The following is a 21,928-nucleotide window of genomic DNA, read 5'->3' on the forward strand; positions in this document are numbered from 1 at the left end:
TCTTAGACAATAAAGTGAAAAAATTAGAGTTTTTTATTTTTTGTTCTCATTTCAAGCGATAGCAAAATTTAAAAAAGTATATTAGTCATTTAACGATAAAATTAATCCCTTTAATATTCAAAAACTGTTCAAATCGTTTGGTCCAGTTTGAAAAAAAGTTATACCGATTTAAAGCGTGTCCACATACAGGATGTCCCAAAAATGTCTCGCAAACCGGAAATGAGGAGTTCCTGAGATCATTTGAAGTAACTTTTTCCTTAGCGAAAATGCAACCCGTGGCTTCGTTTACGAGTTATTAACGAAAAAGTGTGACCAATGAGAGGCTCGCCTAGAGCTTGGCGGCCGAGCCAATGAGCGCACGAAGTCCGGTTCCGCTCATTGGCTCGACCGCCTCGACCGCTGGCGCCGTTGGCCCGGCCGCCTCGACCGCCTCGACCGCTGGCGCCATCGGCTCGGCCGCCTCGCGCCAGCTGAGCTAGGATTCGACCGCCTCGACCGCTGGCGCCGTTGGCCCGGCCGCCTCGACCGCTGGCGCTGTTGACTCGGCCGCCTCGACCGCTGACGCCGTCGGCTCGGCCGCCTCGCGCCAGCTGAGCTAGGATTCGACCGCCTCGACCGCTGGCGCCGTTGGCTCGGTCGCCTTGCGCCAGCATATCTCACCTCTCTTTGGTCACTCTTTTTCGTTAATAACTCGTAAACAAAGCCGTGGATTGCATTTTCGCCAAGGACAAACTTTCTTCAAATTACCTCAGGAACCTCCCATTCTCGGATTGCGAGACATTTTTGGGACACCCTGTATATTCGAACCTCTACCGAATATTCTCCAAGAAGATTGTGAAAAAGAAAAATCGATTTTTCCAAAGATTCACGCTATAATACTCCTTTAAAGATCCACGAATGCCATAAAATCTTTAGTCCAACTGTAAATCGTCGACCTGCCAGACTGGCTACTACAGGTGCTGGTCCGGCAGTTGTTACGCTGTTCTGCCGTTAAAAAATCTTTAACAGCACATTACTCGATCAGGAAACGCGACGGGAATTTCCCACGATTCCTCGAAACAATCGTCGGTAGGGGACAGTTTCACGGCGTTGCTGTCATCCCCGAAAAGGCTACGCGGAAGGTCACGGAAGGTCTCAGGGGACCGTTCAGTTCTCGCGGTGATTACGCATCCATTATTAGCGGCCGCGTCGATATTTTCCAGCGACGAGAGGACGAAGAAAGCGTGGGTTCCCGTGCGTAGCCGCTTGGAATCCGCCGACGAAAGCCAACAGTGTCATAATGATCCCCTGAGCGGAACACGATCGCCATAAATCAGCGTACCGGTTACGCGGGATTCATTAGCATTTTTTTTTCCTCTTTTTATCCTCTGCGAGCCGCGCGCCGGGAAAGCGCGAAACCGACACGACGCGCGACGTTGACATAGCGAGTGGGTCGATCGGCGGCGGATTATTCGCGGATAGCGGCCGCCACGGATTATTTATTTGCATCGCGGTTGCTGGACAACAAAATGGGGCCGACGACCTCTGAATTTTCACGCACGCCCTCGCGAATCCTGTTTCCTTGCTGCACCGGCTGCGAATCAGCAATCGCCTGAAACTTCATCGAAAAAGTGATACTTTATTTGTCCGATTTTTCTATTCTTGCAGGCTGGAACATCGTAAACATGATAAAAAATTACGTGAAACAGAGCACCGTTATTACCACTGTGCCAATCAAAAAGACCGATATTTCATGTTTTTTCTTGTAAAATTGTTGAAATTGTAAAGACTCTTTAACGATAATGCACGTGCAATTAATTCGGAAAATTTTTATTTATTAATCCTTTGCGGACGAGTGTCGCAAATAGCCGCCCAAGCCTTTTTACCGTTTTTGTTAATTAATTTATTAATTATTGACACTATGCCGTCCGGTGGTATCATTTTGGTGCCATTTTAAAAAACTGAAATAACATTTGAACTATATTTCTTGGGTGTTAAAAGGCAGCGAACTAACTATAGCGTTGTGCTTATTTAACTAAGAATTAAGTACCAAAATTCTTGGATGACATATCTTAATTTTAGGAATTCATATTACCGTCATCTTCGAAATTTCTTTTTTAAATCTAAAATTTCCAAGTTATTATGCCGGCGTTAAACAAAAGAATCACATCTAAGATCTGCGGACGGCATAGTGTTAATATAAATTTATTAATTTAACCGTAGTTTCAGAACGAATTTCAATTTGTCGAGTCAGTCTTCCAGTGCCACTACCAGAGAAACCAGCAAAGTTTTCCACATATTTTATATAACATTTTAATTTAACATTTTTATTTTATGTCGAATATCTGTCGTCGACAGCGACGCTCGCCCGTCGAAGCGGGCTTCGTTCGCAAAGGGTTAAATTGATCGAAGCAAGAAACAAAGGTTCCTATCACACGAGGAAAATCTCTAGGATTTCCTTCTTCGAAGAATGGAACACCTTCGTTGACCAAGAAATATTACGATCTCGAATTTCATGCTCGTCGCAGATCGATTTTTCGCGTGCCGTTTCGAATCGTCGCAGCGACGATGCGATTTAGCCAGCCGTATCGATAACCGACGATCCTATTTTCCGTATCAGATCGATGGCGAGCGATCCGGAGACAGCAGCTGCTCTTAATTGCCGGCTGTCGAGATTTATTAGCCCAAGGTCGAGGATTTTCACTTCACTGGCCGCTTCCTAGATCCTGTCAGGCAGAAACCTGTCGCGAGCGGGGCTGAAAAATCGCGTCGTGCTGCTCGATTTCGCGGGGATTGAAGGTGAAATGGCGAAAGTTCCGGAACACTCTGGTTCCCTCTACCTTCTTTCGGCACGCACCGGCTTCTAACGGTAGAACGTCGGGAGACAACGCGCGAATTATGGCGGACGATCGGGGACGAGTGATAACGGAGCTGCGTGTACCCAGAATTTAGTTTGACCGGTTATGTTCGCCCGTTGTTCAAAGATTTTCAGCCGTTTCTCCGGGATCTTGCCCTTTCTCCGAGTTCCTCGCGCTGCCAGACCCTGCGTACTTTCATGCACACCTCCCACCTTGGCTGGACCATGGCCGTACTGGTCTAGCAACTTCTAATTTTGACTTCAATAAATTCTAGAGACTCCGCGAATTTTTTTAAATATTTCTACTCGGTCTAGATAGCGCAGAGGCGTTACTGAACGATTTTAGCGAACTTTGATATTTATTCTAGTTTATTCCAAAGGCTGTGCATTTTTTTTTTACCTTTACAGGTGAACGTTTGCATAATCGAATTGCGGCGATCATTGAATTTTATATTAGTTGATTCGAGAGACTGAGTGGGTTATAGTTTTATAAATGAACGCGTCCATTGTTTCAGTGAAACTTATTTTGTGAAATTTATTGTCGTAATTTCTATAGTGACTCTACGCTCTTTACTTCACTTTTGCACCTAAGACAGAGGCACAAGTGAGGGGCATCGATTTTTATTATTATTGATTTTGTTGGTCTCGCAATTTATTTATATACGTTTAACCGAAACGCATGACTTATCCTAATTACATTTCACTTTATTTTGATCCATTCTCTTGATCCTACTTTGAACACTAAGCTTCTACTATTCATCTGATCTTTGAATGACTTGAATGACTCAAAGCATCGGTAACCTCCAGTGAGGTACATTGTTATTATTTGTACTTGTTTGCGAGTGGTTATCTTTGCATTTCGACTAAATAAGAATTGATTTATTATCCGTAGCAGTAAAAACTAGCAATACGCAATCGACTTAGTAAACAACAATGAAAAATGAAGGACCAAAAAGAGTCGCATGTAAATCCTTGAATTTCGACTGAATAAGAATTGATTTATTATCCGTAGCAATAAAAACTAGCAATACGCAATCGACTCAGTAAACAGTAATGAAAAATGAAGAACCAAAAAGAGTCGCACGTAAATCCTTGAATTTCGACTAAATAAGAATTGATTTATTATTCGTACTAGATACTAGCAATACGCAATCGACTCAGTAAACAACAATGAAAAATAGAGAATAAAAACGAGTCGAACGCAAATAAAACTTACAACTAACTTACCATAAACGACAGGCAACGAACAAACTCAAAAATCGTAAATCCTTGAATTTCGACTAATTAAGAATTGATTTATTATTCGTACTAGATATTAGCAATACGCAATCGACTCAATAAACAATAATGAAAAATGAAGAATCAAAAAGAGTCGCACGTAAATCCTTGAATTTCGACTGAATAAGAATTGATTTATTATCCGTAGCAATAAAAACTAGCAATACGCAATCGACTCAATAAACAATAATGAAAAATGAAGAATCAAAAAGAGTCGCACGTAAATCCTTGAATTTCGACTAAATAAGAATTGATTTATTATTCGTACTAGATACTAGCAATACGCAATCGACTCAGTAAACAACAATGAAAAATGGAGAACCAAAAAGAGTCGCACGTAAATCCTTGAATTTCGACTAAATAAGAATTGATTCATTATCTGCACCGGACACGAGCAATTCACGATCGACTGAGTAAACAACGACGAAGAATAAAGAATAAAAAAGAGTCTCACGCAAATAAAACTTACAACTAACTTACCATAAACGACAGGCAACGGGCAAACTCAAAAATCGCAGAAATTCTGCACGGTGCCGAGTCGCACGAATCCCGAACTTCCATAAACGCATAAAATCAGCGAACACACGAGAGACAGGCAATTCCCGAGGCACACAATAAGGAGCACAAAAGGCACAAAAGGCAGAATCCCATTTGCGAATAGCAAAGAAACCGGGGGACCGTTCCGTCGATGGGAAGAGTCGGTCGGTCAGAGAGCAGAGCGACTCCGCGGAGGAGAAGGAGGGAGCCGGGGCGATCGAAACAAGAGAACGATGAGAGGAAGGAGAGCCCGAAGAGGCAGATACGATCTCGGAAGTGGGTCGACAAACTGCAGTTCCAGATCTTCGTCCCGGAGGGAAAAGCGAGATAGCGACGAGGGACGTTTCGCCGAACCCGTTACCGTTACCGTCGAACAGCGAGAAGGGTGGCTGAGGAAGAGGGGACATCTCCGCGTGATCACCGTGGAAGGGGGAGGGTCTGCGAGGGAGGGCAAGAGAGGATTGATGCACGTCCATAACTCATGCAGAAACGCGGTCAGGTGCACAACTGGATCAACCAGAGATCCCCCGCGATCCTATCATCCTGCGATCTACGTCGTGACTCCCTCTCGCGCGATACGCGATACGCGACGTGGTGCCTGGATCATGCCTACGCTCCTGCTGCCTAATTGTTATCTGAGAATCCTCCGGACTGACTCGAGAAAGCCGAGGCCGGATTCCTTTGCGCAAACAGTTACGCCAGCACCTCCATTATCCGAACTAATCAGGCGGTCGCAAGCGTTCGAATAATAGAACGGTCGCGTTATTAACCCTTTGCGCTCGAAGCCATTTTAACCCTAGAAAGATAACCATATGACAACGTACGTAAAAGATAACCATACGCTTCAGAGGCGCATGCTTTTCTAAGGCGTCAATTTTATACTAACAATGGATATTTATTTAAGTTAATCTAGTCATTTTAAAGGTTTGGCGTTATTGTAAAAATAAAATGCATTTATATTATATTTTTGTATATTTTAAGTAATGTTAAACTTAAATCACTAGACCTCTATGAAAAATTAACAAAAATCAACAGTCTTCGCAGGCGCCTCTGCGACGTAAGTTATCTTTCTCGGGTTAATTGGAAATCTAAATTAGCTTTTCTGACTTATGGTATTTCCATTTTATATAATGAAGTTCACTTCGTGCGTATGAAATTGAGTCTTGCGACTCATACAACAGTTAGACTTTTAGCAATCTTTTATATCTAAGCTTTGATAATGTAAAAATTATTTTGCCATGTGGTGTAACAATTTTAGTCAGAGTCATCACTCGACTGCAAAGGGGTAATCCATTTGATGATTTGTTCTCACGTGCTACGAAGCAGAGTTAGGCAAAATTATATTCGGATGACGGATGAGGAATGAAAATTAACGATTAAAATTTTATTGGACACTAACGCACAAATCTGCAATCGCATAAAAATGTATCTAGGCAAAAATTTATCGGAATACGATTCTATTCGAATAAGGATTCATTTAAAGAAGGTTTTATTCGAATGAGAATTCATTTGAATTAGGATTTATTCGTACAAGAATTCGTGCGGAAAATAATCGATTCGAATAAAAATGATAGAATATAAAGTGTTTCTTTCTTTTTTCAAAGTTTCGCGACTAACGAAGGTTCGGATAATCGAGCTTCAACTTCATTGTCTTATGCAATGAAACAAAATTAAAACAAAATAAAGTAAACAAAATTCTGTTAACAGTGTACAGAGTTTACTTTTTTCATTGTTTCCGGGAAGATGGATAATTCAGGAAATTTTTATCTAATTTTTTTGTAAATTATTTCTGTGATAAGGAGTCTCTATGTGTAAACATCGATTATTGAAGACTGTTTCACCGAAGTCAGAAATAAAAATAAATCAAGGGAAATGAATCAGAGAAGAAGAAGTGGAAAATACTATCAACATTAACGCTGTAAAAAAGTTACTTCGAACTTTTACAATTTCAAGTAAACAGGAGACTCGAGGTTTCGCTTAGAAAATAGATTTATCCTTTTTCTCATTAACTGTCCGCATTTTGTTAATCTCCGCGAGAAAATATTGCAGAATTTTGTATAGACTAGGAAGACAATGATATTGATATAAAGTATTCATTAACAATGTTATGAATATTTTAAGTATCGGTGAGGCATCCATCGCCCAGGCGGTCAAATTGAAGTAACTGGTATCGAAAGTATTTCTGTAAAAAAAGTTACTTCGAACTTTTACAATTTCAAGTAAACAGGAGACTCGAGGTTTCGATTAGAAAATAGATTGATCCTTTTTCTCATTAACTGTACGTATTTTGTTAATCTCCGCGAGAAAATATTGCAGAATTTTGTATAGACTAGGAAGACAATGATATTGATATAAGATATTCATTAACGATGTTATGAATATTTTAAGTATCGGTGAGGCATCCATCGTCCAGGCGGTCAAATTGAAGTAACTGGTATCGAAAGTATTTCTGTAAAAAAAGTTACTTCGAACTTTTACAATTTCAAGTAAACAGGAGACTCGAGGTTTCGCTTAGAAAATAGATTGATCCTTTTTCTCATTAACTGTCCGCATTTTGTTAATCTCCGCGAGAAAATATTGCAGAATTTTGTATGGACTAGGAAGACAATGATATTGATATAAGATATTCATTAACGATGTTATGAATATTCTAAGTATCGGTGAGGCAGCCATCGTCCAGGCGAACAAACTGAAATAACTGGTATCGAAAGTATTTCTGTAAAAAAAGTTACTTCGAACTTTTACAATTTCAAGTAAACAGGAGACTCGAGATTTCGCTTAGAAAATAGATTGATCCTTTTTCTCATTAACACGTTCCGTGCCACGTGTACCATCGATGGTACACGCTTGCATGTTTACTTAGTGAACTGAACAAATTGTTTACAAGAAATTTAGAACCGAAGAATCAATTTCCACCGCAAGAATGGGCGTTGATAAGTTTTTGTTACGTTGTTATGTGTACGAGAATTAATAATTGCACGTAATACATCAAGTTTTAGTAAAATATCAAAGTGTGAAGATTCCAGTAAAAAAAGCTCGGCACGGAACGTGTTAACTGTCCGCATTTTGTTAATCTCCGCGAGAAAATATCGCAGAATTTTGTATGGACTAGGAAGACAATGATAGCAGATATTCATTAACGATGTTATGAATATTTTAAGTATCGGTGAGGCAGTCATCGTCCAGGCGATCAAACTGAAGTAACTGGTATCGGAAGTATTTCTCGGATCACGTTGGAATCTGACCGGGCATGACAGCCTCCGTTATAGCACCTATTGCCGCCATTACACCCGGAATTCTCTCAGCTAACTTTTGAGCGCTGCGCTGGCAAGAAGTTCCATAGGATTCGTGCATGACGTTCCACCGCCTCATCCTTCGTTCCAGTTTTTTCTTGAACTACGACGTGTTTCGTCGGAAGCCGATTAACGCCATTAAACCGTCGCGCGCGAGCTGTTGCGTGTCCAGCCGTTAGACAGCTATTAGCGCTATTAGAACATTATTAAGGATATGGGGCTTCTCGTTTCGCCATTGGTTTCACACGAGCTGTGGCTCTTCTACTCGAATCACCAATCTTCGGTATCGTATAATTATCGGATACGTATAGAACGCACACATCATATTTTTCTCTGTGAATACCTTAACTATCTGGAGAGAGGATCGTCTTTTCTTCAAAACAAAACACGACAAAACACTTTGCTTTTAAATACGGCAAGAAGTTGTATGAGCATTATATTTTTCGCATGGGTTTTAATTAGCTACACAAATGATTGTATTTATACATCATCTAACCCAGATCTAAGGAACGAAAATTGACTGACCAGAATCGATGACTAGTGAATAAAAGGTTGCTGAGCAAATCTTCCTTTCTAAATCAGATCGATATACGTGCTTGATCTACTTGAAAATTGCAAATATTAGACACATGGAAAGATTGCCTTTTCAGGGTCAAATAAGAGTTGGAAGTAATCCGAATAGAACTAGAATTCAGAATGAAAAGTCACTCGGAAATCGTTCATATTCGAGCTAGATCTATTTTAAAATTACAAATACTAAAGATCAAATAGTGTATAATATCATGAGACAAATAAGAGCTGGAAATAATTTGAACAAAATTATGATTCTGCATATAAAGTTATTCAAATCATATCGATATTCGAGATCCGCACGAAAATTACAAGTTTACACGAAAGAAAAATGGCTCAAAGAATTTTCTCTTTTAGAGGATGAACGAAGACTAAAATCTCAGTACAGTAACTTCTCCCTAATTTTTCTTCAGCTTGTAAACAAAACTGGACAATTTCAGAAGAGGATTGCATTGCACCTCGTTTTTATAATCGTTGACAATCGGCAACTATAAAAATGAGCCGCGAGGCTCGAATAATCGTACCTCCTCTTCCCAAGTTGTCCATTTTTATTTACAAGCTGAAGGAAAATTGGGAAGAATTTACTGTCATATCTGCCTCTAATTTCAAATCGTAACGGCGCCAAAAGAGTGTTGAAAATTTCCGCAAGCCGAAAAGCTTGATTCGGAGCGACGCTTGTCTCGGTTTCCGAATACAGTAATGTTTCTCTAATTGACGCTCAGATTGTCCACAAAAATGGACTATTTAGGGAGAGGAGATACCATTATTCAACAACTATAAAAACTAGCTACAAGGCTCGAATAATCGTACCTCCTCTTCCCAAGTTGTCCATTTTTATTTCCAAGCTGAAGGAAAATTGGGAAGAATTTACTGTAATATCTACCTCTAATTTCAAATCGTAACGGCGCAAGAAGAGTGCTGAAAATTTCAGCGAACCGAAAAGCTTGATTCGGAGCGACGCTTCTCTCGGTTTCCGAATACAGTAATGTCTCTCTAATTGACGCTCAGGTTGTCCACAAAAATGGACTATTTAGGGAGAGGAGATACCATTATTCAACAACTATAAAAACTAGCTACAAGGCTCGAATAATCGTACCTCCTCTTCCCAAGTTGTCCATTTTTATTTACAAGCTGAAGGAAAATTGGCAAGAATTTACTGTAATATCTACCTCTAATTTAAAATCGTAACGGCGCGAGAAGAATGCTGAAAATTTAAGCGAACCGAAAAGCTTGATTCGGAGCGACGCTTCTCTCGGTTTCCGAATACAGTAATGTTTCTCTAATTGACGCTCAGATTGTCCACAAAAATGGACTATTTAGGGAGAGGAGATACCATTATTCAACAACTATAAAAACTAGCTACAAGGCTCGAATAATCGTATCTCCTCTTCCCAAGTTGTCCATTTTTGTGGACAATCTTAGCGTCAGTTAGGGAGACATTACTGTAGACAGAGTAGGTCCACGAATCGTGGCGCAGTCGGACGGCTCGAAAGACGAGGATAAGAAGGAAAGAGATCCGAAGAAGGACGATGCAGCATTCTAGCGGACGTTCTAAGGAAACGGTTAGTCGTGACGAGGTCTTTGCTCGACAACCTTTGCCCACCCAGGTCGCGGCTGTGGTTTTAGGTATACACACGATGAGCTGTCGCGATACCGAACGCGCCGCTTCCACCAGAGCTCTAGCTTTACAATGCTGCTAATGCATGGGTCTTCTTCTTCGAGAGTGGGCAGTGGCGTAGGGAACCACCGACAGTTACGATCGAATTGTAAATCCACGTGTCAGAGGATTATTGCGGCCCGTTCGACGGCCACCGCGAAAAGTCACGGGGTTAATTGAGGGAACGATCCTTTTCCCCGTCACCGGAGCCCGTGGAAATCGTCCCTGTCTTAACGGGGAATTCCGATTTTACTCGCGCAACCTTTGTCTCTCTCTCTCTTTCTCTCTCTCTCTCTCTCTCTCTCTCTTTCTCTCTCTCTCTCTCTTTCTCTCTCTCTCTCTCTCTCTCTCTCTCTCTCTCTCTCTTTCTTTCTTTGCTTCTGCTATCCCGCCGGTGATGCATTCGCCGCGAGAGATTTTAACGAGTCCCTGAAGAAGCACGGAATCCTCGCTTCTTCGGACAGAAAGTAAATTTGTTGCGTGACACCGACTTCTGGCTTCGCGCCGGCTTCCGCTTTCTGCATTCCACCACCTTGGCATTCGCCGGTGTCAGAACGATTCGGAACATTTTATAGCAATTTTTCTCAGCAATTTTACACCATTTCTTCCTCGAGCGATTTCACTCTTCTTCCTCGAGCGATAGCAATTACGCAGGCATCGTAGTTCCTTATTTCGTAAATTGATTTATTTTCTTGCCCCTGACTACAGCAAATTCTCCCTAGTAGGCCCGGAGCTCGGAATTGGAAACGGCAATCGCCAGAAACTCGGACGCGATTCTTCGAACCTCGCGACTCGTTTTTATAGAAACTCCGGGCAGTCGGCAAGAAAAGGCAGAGGCCGGCTTGCCGGTGTACATTAATATGAACATGTGTACATAATAATGCTATAATAAAAAAACGATGACTTATCTTGTTTATTTCTAATTTTTTGCCACGATTCGTAGGCAATTCGGAGGTCATAGCCACGATTCCGACGGAGATTTGTCACAAGAGACTGTTTTGTGTTGTCTTCCGGGAATTCGCGTTGCGTCGAACCTTAGCAGTGACGTTGTAATAAATTACATTGGCGTAGCACTAGCACAGGGAAATTCACGGCAACCCGAAATTTGGCATTTCCGAGAGAAACCACTGTAATGGATACTACAGTAATAAATAAACTCTTTGTAATCTAGTAAATATTGGATTGTTGCAAGATAATAAGTAATTTCGGTTTTTCTGTAAGCTATCTATTTGGAAAACCGAAATTACTCTTGCAACAATCCAATAGTACCAAACGTGTCGATTTATCGACGTATTTGTTTCCTTCGTCATTTGCTGCAGCAACTTTCTCAGGCAGTAAATATTTAAAAAAACAATTACTTATAAATTACTCGTTCAACAGAATTCGATAACGTTGCCAATAAATACTCGAAGAACAATTATTTACAAACAAACTGCACGTCTTCACAATATAAGTACTTACATTCGGTAGAATTGAACAACACTTCTGCTGAATTCGAATTTATTTCCATTGCATCGAGTTTATTTAGCAGAAAACTCTGAACATCTTCTGTTGAACGCGCGTTTTCATTCGTCGCATAAGAATCGAAGGAAAAAAAGGGGGATACTGCAGACTGATAGTCGCGTACTCGTTTGACATCTGACAAACGAAACTGACGTGAAAGGTACGGGTCGGATTAAAGCAATCACGAGCACGCGTACAAAGAGTAGTATTGTGGCCAGTGGATACGCCACTGTGAAGTGGAAGCATGATTGCTGTATATATGAAAGGGATCGAGGAGAGTTGGGGGAGGGGGGAGAGGGGTGCCACTGGAGCCGCGTGAGAAACGCTGCATACTTACGCGAACCACCCACGTGTCATAACTGAATGCGGATCGTGATACGCTTTTCCTGCATTCAGTACGCCTTTGCGATTCCGTGTCCTCGAGCCAGAACGCTCGGAGCGTGTTCGTCGTGAAATTGAAGCGTGGAATCCCCGGGGAATTAGGTTCGTCCGTTACGCGAGGCTTTGACGACCGATCCGAGCGTTTTTCCCGAGTTGTACAATACTAAAATTACTTGCACGGAATATGTACTTCTTGCACAGCGCTATAGTGCACAGTACTATATGTGTTGTAATATTTCTATCGTCGCGGAAAATTTTGGTCCGCTAGGAAATTTTATACTACTGTGATCAAAAAGTAAGGTGAATTTGTTTATAAAATGTAAATTCTTTATTTATTCTTCCAAATCAATTTCATCCCCTTCAAAGTAATCCCCGTCCGATAAAACGCACTGTTTCCGACGCTTTTTCCAGTCCTCGAAACAGTCGGAATAGTCTTTTTCCGGTATAGCCTTCAAGACCTTCTTCGATTCGGTTTTTATCTCCTCAATCGTGTCAAAACGGCGTCCCCGCATTGGCTTTTTGAGTTTGCTGAATAACCAGAAGTCGCACGGAGCCAAATCAGGCGAATACGGTGGTTGCGGAACGATATGAGTCGAGTTTTTGGCAAAAAAGTCGCGAAGAACCAATGCAGTATGACATGGCACCAATCGAGACTTGACGCGTTTGAGACACAAAACATCCTTCAAAATGGTTTGGACTGAGCCAAATGATATTCCAACACTATCAGCGAGGTCTCTCATTGTCAGTCGACGATTTTCAAGCACCAAATCTTCGATTTTTTTGGACGTGGCCCTCGTCGGTAGACGTTGATGGTCGTCCAGAGCGCGGTTCGTCTTCAACGCGTTCTCGGCCCGCTTTGAACTCGTTGTACCACTTATAAACGTTTTTTTGTGCCATAGTTTGATCACCAAAGGTCTTCCGCAACATTTCCAACGTGTCCGCACAAGAATATTCGTTCCGCAAACAAAATTTGATGCAAGTTCTTTGCTCAACAAAATCACCCATTGTAAAAATCGAAAAATTCACTTTTGGTCGTTTACTAAAACACGTGTAACTCGGAGATAATTAAACCTTTTAACAAACAGACGCTTGGCAATTGTTATAGACAGTCCTACCAACCTAGGAAAAAATCAATTGTCTGCCTTCCTAATGTCCGGGAGTTTTAAATGACAATTTCACCTTACTTTTTGATCACAGTAGTACTATCGTAACATTGTAGGTGTTGATTGTATTTGATACAAAATCCAAGCCATAACTCGGGGCTATGTGTCGTGAAATATTTTTACGTTTTTAGTAGAAAAAAAACTCTGTACAACGAAATCACAATGTTTGCGAAATCTGTTCCGAGTGCAAAGGGTGAAACTATTCGCACCAAAAAAAATATTACAACGAAGCTATAGCCTTCCCCAATGCAACTACCAAACTCACATTCCAAAATCTCGATCTATCTCTGCAAAAATAATTCCACAAACCGTGTTTAACCATTTAGGCACGACGCGTCACTATAGTGACTTCTGCTGATGTCATCTCTCTGAACGACGCGCCACTATAGTGGCTTTCGCGGATGTCATTTCTCTGAACGACGCGCCACTATAGTGGCTCACTCTAATAGCTCACTCGGTCATCGTTTGAATCAAATAATCGTCTTCATATGCATTGTTTCACACTTCTTTTGTCTTCGCATCGATTTACAATATTCAGACTTATCTTAACAATATAACTGTATCTTAACACGTTCCGTGCCGAGCTTTTTTTACTCGAATCTTCACACTTTGATATTTTACTAAAACTTGATGTATTACGTGCAATTATTAATTCTCGTACACATAACAACGTAACAAAAACTTATCAACGCCCATTCTTGCGGTGGAAATTGATTCTTCGGTTCTAAATTTCTTGTAAACAATTTGTTCAGTTCACTAAGTAAACATGCAAGCGTGTACCATGGATGGTACACGTGGCACGGAACGTGTTAACAATATACAGACAATATACAGACACTCTGTACAGTACATATCAGACTCTGCCGTCCAGAGAAATAGCAGAATTCAGCCGTACCTAAAAGGTTAATGTCGCGAATGCCTGAAAGCTCGAACGAAAACGACACGAATGAAAGAACGATCGCAGAAAAACGAATCAATTAGGCGTCGAAGTAGGTGTCAGCTCCGGGATTTAGCGCCCTTGCGGGCCGCGTGCATAATCGGTCCTCGACGTGTCGACAGCATCGGCCGCCTCGTTTCACCGGGAGCATGACTCGGAGGAGAAATCGCGGCGACACGGCGCTCGTCACGTGGGAGATCTTGTCAACCGCGTTGACTACCGTATCACGGTGACTCACGTGTATGCAGGGAATGCGTTCGGCAATTTACCTGGCGGCGCGCGTCGCTGCCCGGCGTCACGGGCGCGAGAACGTTTCTGGCCGAGCCGTCCGGAATAATTCGAAAATCAGCCTGTCATCGAAAGCTGACCGTTGCTCTCGTTTGCTTTCAGCGCCGACCAGGCGAGGAACGGATTCACCCTGCTGGTCCGCGGCGACTCTCCGGCCTGTCTGGAGTTTCTGGACAAGGTCCTGGCCCTTCTGAAGGTAACCCGACCGCCGACACAATTCCCCCGGTCTCGACAATAGCCGCTCTGGGTCCCCATTGAATATCCCATCGATCCTGCGCGACTCGACGAGCGGAGACAATCACGGTTGTTGTTTGTGTTGCAGGACCGAGTGAGCGTTCCGCAAGCGTTGCTGCTGCAAACATCCGTTCCCGACGGTTCAAGAGACTCCCAGTTACCTTTGAGCCGCGTCAAGGTGAGCGATAAATAATTAAACCTTTAAACGGCCGTCCCCGGGCGTCCCCTTCCGCCAACGATCATTGTTCCGTTCGGCCGCGTACGAGCGCATGATTCAGTGTTTTTCGAGAGTGCTACCGCTTCTTTCTCGATCCACGAGGAGGCTGCTTCTGCGGCCAGTCGAGAGGGTGAACACGGGAATGATTTCCTCCGAGGAAACGCTCTAGCTTCCGAGCTCTCTTCAACGACGGAGCTGCTTCAGAAGCAGCGCTCTCTGTTTACACGGTGTATTCTGAAGCGTTCTCGATTCTGCTTTTCAGACGACCATCGTGGACCACGACACGCTGTGCAAACACATTCCCAGGCGGGAAGAAAACCACGACCAGGCGCTATGGATCGCGTTCTATAAGGTAATCGATGTCGCGTCAACCATTCGGATTTGCATCCGTCGTTTCCTGCACTCGTGACGCGCGTCTTTCTGCGGACGTTCTCTCGCCGCGAGCATGTAAATCAGCGTTTCTTGAATTTCGGCCCTTCAACCGATGTCTCTTCTCGCGATGGAGGTCCTTGGATTCAATGTACCATCGAGGATCTGCGAGGATCTCGAGGCATACGTCACGATTATGTTTTGCTTTCCGATGAGAGGATTTATTGAATTCAGTGGTGGGTTAAAAGTAATCTGATTACTTGACTATAACTGACGAATATAACTCTAGGTAGTTATTGTAAATTATTGTAACTCGTCAGTTATTTTAAATTAGTATAACTTGTCAGTTATTATAAATTATTATCACTCGTCAGTTATTACAAATTATTATAACTCGTCAGTTATTATAAATTATTATAACTCATCAGTTATTACAAATTATTATAACTCGTCAGTTATTACAAATTATTATAACTCGTCAGTTATTATAATTTGTTATAATCGTCAGTTATTATAAGTTATTATAACTCGTCAGTTATTATAAATTATTATAACTCGTCAGTTATTACAAATTATTATAACTCGTCAGTTATTATAAATTATTATAACTCGTCAGTTATTACAAATTATTATAACTCGTCAGTTATTATAAATTATTATAACTCGTCAGTTATTACAAATTATTATAACTCGTCAGTTATTATAAATTATTATAACTCGTCAGTTATTACAAATCATTATAACTCGTCAGTTATTATAAATCATTATAACTCGTCAGTTATTACAAATTATTATAACTCGTCAGTTATTATAAATTATTATAACTCGTCAGCTATTACAAATTATTATAACTCGTCAGTTATTATAAATTATTATAACTCGTCAGTTATTACAAATTATTATAACTCGTCAGTTATTATAAATTATTATAACTCGTCAGTTATTATAAATTATTATAACTCGTCAGTTATTACAAATTATTATAACTCGTCAGTTATTATAAATTATTGTAAATTAGTTATAATAACTAACAAGCTATTATCGTTAATCATTAATCAAATTACTTTTTGCCCAACTCCGGTTCCATGAAACGTTAGAAGATTTTTTTAAGAAGGTCGCCAATTTCTGTGAATTCTTAGAGTTATGATAATCAGTCTCTTAGTTAACGATTCTGAGTTTCGCAGTAATGTTTTCCATGCAAGAGTGTTAGATGAATTAATAAAGATCTAAATATGTTTTATTTGCACTAATGTGATCAACGTTCGCTTATATCACCTTCTTTAAATCACTTCCAAGGGAAACGAGCCTTTTCATCGACTTGCTATTACTTTTTCATCGCCGTAGATTCCGTAGTTGAATTAATAAGTAAAACTTAGGACAATTATGCCTGATGGTGCTATTCTTATATTTATACTCATACTATCTTTTTACACGATGATCGACTCTGTAAATTTCGATTTTTATCGATCGTTTCGCAAAAAGATCAGAATTTTAGACAATTACGCCTGATGGTGCTATTCTTATATTTATACTCATACTATCTTTTTACACGATGATCGACTCTGTAAATTTCGATTTTTATCGATCGTTTCGCAAAGATCAGAATTTTAGACAATTACGCCTGATGGAGCTATTCTTATATTTATAATCATACTATCTTTTTACACGATGATCGACTTTGTAAATTTCGATTTTTATCGATCGTTTTGCAAAGATCAGAATTTTGGACAATTACACCTGATGGAGCTATTCTTATATTTATACTCATACTATCTTTTTACACGATGATCGACTCTGTAAATTTCGATTTTTATCGATCGTTTCGCAAAGATCAGAATAAGAAGAACATTCTGTCCATTAACTAGAGGATTGTATTCTGGCAGAAGTATTTGTTCGTGCCATGAATGTACATTGATCGACAGTGTAGCGATGATGAGCACTTCGAGCAAAAATTTCAAGGTACTCGTTCTAACGAGCACGCAATTTATTTCAAAACAGATGACAAGTGAATCGAAGCTCGCGACAACAAATTGCTCGCGCGAACGGCCGGCGTGACAGAGACGGCCGGGGAATGTCCTGGTCGGTTGACCGAATGTCACGACGGTGATTCGGCAGGTTCGATGAAAAATTACTATACCCGAGGCCCGGGCCTTAATAATTGTGTCGGCCGTCCCCTCGAAAATCGCGACGCAATCATTGGCGGGGAATTTATACGGCGACGGTGGCACTGACCGATGTTACCGATTTATCAACGGGCCGCTGTCAAAGGACACTTCGCGCGGGACATTGGTGATTACTTGGCGAATCGCCAAAAAATATATCTTTTCCTGCAAAGTACAGTTTTCGTTCAATTGAAAAATCAGATGTGACATTTTTACTGTGTTGGATGGATTTTCAGTTTCGCTATTCGATCTCATTGACACAACGAATAATTGCGGATTGCATGGTTCTTTCATCGATTGACGAAGTTTTCATTAACCAGTCAGCTGTGTTTGACGAGTATACTCGTCACGGAGAAGTGGCAGTATTTTCTGTCATGACGAGTATACTCGTCGTGCGTAAATGGTAGCGACCATTGGCTATTTAAATTGTAATTTTAGTGAAAACAAATACGTATTCTCAAATTTCAATATGCTTAGAATATTTTGAGGCCAGTCCTACGCGAAGATGTTTGCCGAATATCACTCTGCAGCAGCAATTTGAATTTGTAACTTTTACAAGTTCTTGATTTTTTCCCGCGCTTTTCGTTTATTATGTATGTAGTATATGAGCCGTTTATTTTGATAGTGGCATAAGTCACTTTGTTTTTAAGTCGATATATTTAGGAGTTTGCGTTTTAACACGTTTAAAAATATGGATGCCAACTTTCGAGAAGATTTACTTGTATTTGTTATCTCAGGATACTGATATTTTTCTCAGTATAAATAATTTCGTATAAACATTAAAAAATCACCACTTTTCATTACGATAAAGTGACTTACGCCACTTTCAAAATAAACGGCTCATCTGTTGATGTTAAGTGAATAAGTAAATATCAGTAACAAAATTGTTAATCTTATAAAACAGAACCGTCTTTTCGATCCAATATTTTAACAGCGACACTTGCTCTGTGTTTAACATGTTGAATGCCACGCCGGTTTTACAGGAATTATCCGTGACGTGACGATGAATTTTCTTTTATGTGTTACATATAATGTTGAAATATTATCTGCAACAGATAAGTTACAGTGTGTAACCATGTTTGACATGTTAATTGCGACAGCGGTCACTGTTCGAATCGGCGATGGTAATAATACAAAATTTTAGATATTGACATTTGTTTTAAATTACACAGAGGATGTCCCAGGTTTTAATGTTCAAACTTTGTCAGTGTATTCTGTGGCACAAAGTAAGAAAAAAATGTTATGTAAACATAGGTCATATAGAGCTTTATTAAGAAGTTATAACAAAAATTCAGAGTAGGAACAGTAATCGACTTGCTGTTACTGCGAGCATTGGCTTGAATAGATCAGCACATGCCGTGTGTTTATGTAAGCTGTGTTTATTAATACATTTCAAAATGTCTACCGTTGTTGACAAATACATGATTGACATCGATCGAAGATCGAATTTATGACCGTGCGAATTTCGTTTCTATTCTCTTTCATTTCATTGAACGAATTTTTGTTATAACTTCTTAACACGTTCCGTGCCGAGCTTTTTTTACTCGAATCTTCACACTTTGATATTTGACTAAAACTTGATGTATTACGTGCAATTATTAATTCTCGTACACATAACAACGTAACAAAAACTTATCAACGCCCATTCTTGCGGTGGAAATTGATTCTTCGGTTCTAAATTTCTTGTAAACAATTTGTTCAGTTCACTAAGTAAACATGCAAGCGTGTACCATCGATGGTACACGTGGCACGGAACGTGTTAATAAAGCTCTATATGACCTATGTTTGCATAACATTTTCTTCTTATTTCGTGCCATAGAATATACTGACAAAGTTTGAACATTAAAACCTGGGACACCCTGTATATATTTCTATCAATTTGGACGCGCCGGTCACCGGTGGCCCCCATGGCGACACCGCCAAGTTAAGTGCCGGTCACCGGTGACCCCCGTGGCATTCAACGCGTTAACGAGTATACTCGTCATCGGCTGATTCTCGCGTCACGTATAGGTGCGCGCTCTGAACAGCAGTGCCACAGCTAACTGATTAATGTAGATACGTATGATTTTGCAATCGCAGAATTGCCGTCTGGTTTTCAATTTGCAAATTATTTACTGTTCTTTTGAACGTGCGAAGTTGGAAGAGTGAAATTCAGTTACCTAGAAATCGGTAATTGAGACAAGAAACCAGGCGCGCTTTCTAAAAAACAAAGTATATAGTCGGTCTAGTATATTAAAAGCTTGGTGCGAGTATAATTCGTTTAATTCCTAGCAACGGTCAGTGTTATTAAAAATGATGATCAGCCATTTAACGCTGGAACTTGCAAGATCTTAAAAACAACCGCGGTACATTGTTTTATAATAACGACAACATTGGATTGATTTAAACTTTCTACGACCCTTGTTACGATGTATTCTCGAATAAGAAGTCCACGCAGACTCCTAGAAACACTTTTATCACGTCAGGAATTGTAAAAGAAAAATTCAGAAACCGGTCGTTTTGATCGATTCGATGGTTTCGGTGTTAATAGCGATATCCTTCGACCTCGCGTTTGAAAACGTTAAACCAGATATGGATCTTGAAAAAGAAAAGATGAACTTTCTTTTAGAAACTGAACAATAAGAAATGCAAATACGGAAACAATTTCGCCCCGTTCGAATCAGATAGCAGACTTTTCTAATGTCATCGATTAAACTTCCACCGGCAATTTCGTAGCGCGATCCCATCGCGAACAAAAATATCCTTGCCCCACCTCTCCGCGCGGTAATGGGGTTTTAATGGGTCCCGTTAAGGAAAGAAAAAAAAGCAGCGGACGCGGTATATCTCGATAGAGCGATTCGTTACGCTCCTCGTAATCCGCTCTCGCAGTTGGTAGACACACGCGTCCGGCGGAATTGTCCGTCTCGATTCAATCGACCATTTTATTCGAGCCGATTTTTATCGTAAAAAACGGGCAAAACAATTTTTCTTTTCCTTTGCCTAGCCGAGATCGATCTACTAAATTACCCGGTTCCTTTTTCCCCGTGACATTTAATCGGTTAAAAGTCGTCGCGCAACGTCGCTGATCGATCGATCGATTTTATCAGATCGAGACGCGATCCGAGTCCCGCGGAGCACCACGTCAAATTGTCTTTCTGCTCTTGGGGCATTCGTTTTGTCGGACCGACGGTGAAAAGCCTGCTGACCGTTACCGCGTCGTCGGGAATGGGAAAACGTCGGCGTGACTAATGTTATCGATTTATTGAAAAGCCGATAAGCCGGGCTCCGGCGACCTTGCTGGCCGATGCTCGCGCGCCGCGGAAAATCGTTACAAGGAGAAAATCGCGGTGTTCCATCGGCGGGCACCTTGGAAAATGTTTATAAATTATCGGCCGGTCAGCCGATGCTCGCCGAGATAGGCATTAACATAGTGCATCGCGGTTGCTCCGGCGAGCATGGGATTCTTCGGCAGAAAGTAAGGACTCCCACAGACGCTACTCGGGCTACCTATTTCCACCAAGTATCCCCGGAACGAGGATTTACTATGCGTGCGCCGGTAACAAGCATTTATCTCTTGCAAGGATCGTACGGTACACCGCGCGATCGCCTTCGAAATATCAAACTTTCTCGCCTGGCAAATTGTTCGGCTTTGTGCAACTTCCCTAGAAAAAAGACGGAAAATCTCATTTGAATTCTTGCTGATCACATTTAGAAGAGTTCGCACCTTCGTCGAGCCTTTTCTGCAATGAAAAGTTTGTTATAATGTTAATCCTTTGCACTGCGATCTCTTTCGCAGCTACGTTGATTAGCACTTGTTCGTTCTTGCTGACGCGTTGTACGCGGGACTCGAATTAGTATGTTTTTCGCATAGGGTGGCGGAGCCGGTTACAACGGGGTGATCAATTGCTGTTTCTTTGATTAATTAATAAGACATATTAAACCTTTTTCTTCTTTTAGTTTGTTTACTTTTCGATTAAAAGATTTATTCTCTTATTTTGTTTACTTTTTGATTAAAAGATTTATTCTTTTATTTTGTTTCCTTTTTGATCAAAAGATTTATTCTTTTATTTTGCTTATTTTCGAATAAAAAGATATATTCTCTTATTTTGTTTGTTTTCGAATAAAAAGATTTATTCTTATATTCTGTTTATTTTACAATAAAAAGATTTATACTTTTATTTTCTTTATTTTTTGAAAAATGACTTCAATATGTCTTATTACCAGTTGAGAATTTTGACAGTAGAGAATTTCTATTCTCTTTCTTAACCAGTTTTGTAGATTGGTTTGGAGGAAACGCAGTCGAGTTCGATAAGATATTTAACCACTTTCGTGTTTTCAATCGTTTCAACTATTTTTGTAGTTTTTTTGTAGACGAAGTTTATGTTCGGAGAGTCTATTCGATTTTAACCAGTTGGCTGTGGCGTCTCCATTTCAGAGCGCGCACCTATATGTGTCGCGAGAATCAAGCGACGACGAGTATACTCGTCAAACACAATGTAAGTGTCGCTGTTAAAATATTGGATC

General features: G+C 40.7%; 1 protein-coding gene across 5 annotated transcripts in view; it reads left to right on the plus strand.

The window, feature by feature from the left end:
• The window catches only part of LOC117228994 (uncharacterized), a 729,674-nt gene that overhangs the window by 516,021 nt on the left and 191,725 nt on the right, over nt 1-21,928 (plus strand). For all 5 annotated transcript variants that reach the window (XM_033485103.2, XM_076521427.1, XM_076521432.1 and 2 more), the window contains 3 exons: nt 14,546-14,639; nt 14,766-14,855; nt 15,157-15,246. In XM_033485103.2, the coding sequence (XP_033340994.2) occupies nt 14,546-14,639; nt 14,766-14,855; nt 15,157-15,246 (274 nt within the window). The remainder of the gene's footprint in view (nt 1-14,545; nt 14,640-14,765; nt 14,856-15,156; nt 15,247-21,928) is intronic.

This window comes from Megalopta genalis, chromosome 1 (genome assembly GCF_051020955.1).
Source record: "Megalopta genalis isolate 19385.01 chromosome 1, iyMegGena1_principal, whole genome shotgun sequence".
In the NCBI taxonomy this organism is placed as follows: domain Eukaryota; kingdom Metazoa; phylum Arthropoda; class Insecta; order Hymenoptera; family Halictidae; genus Megalopta; species Megalopta genalis.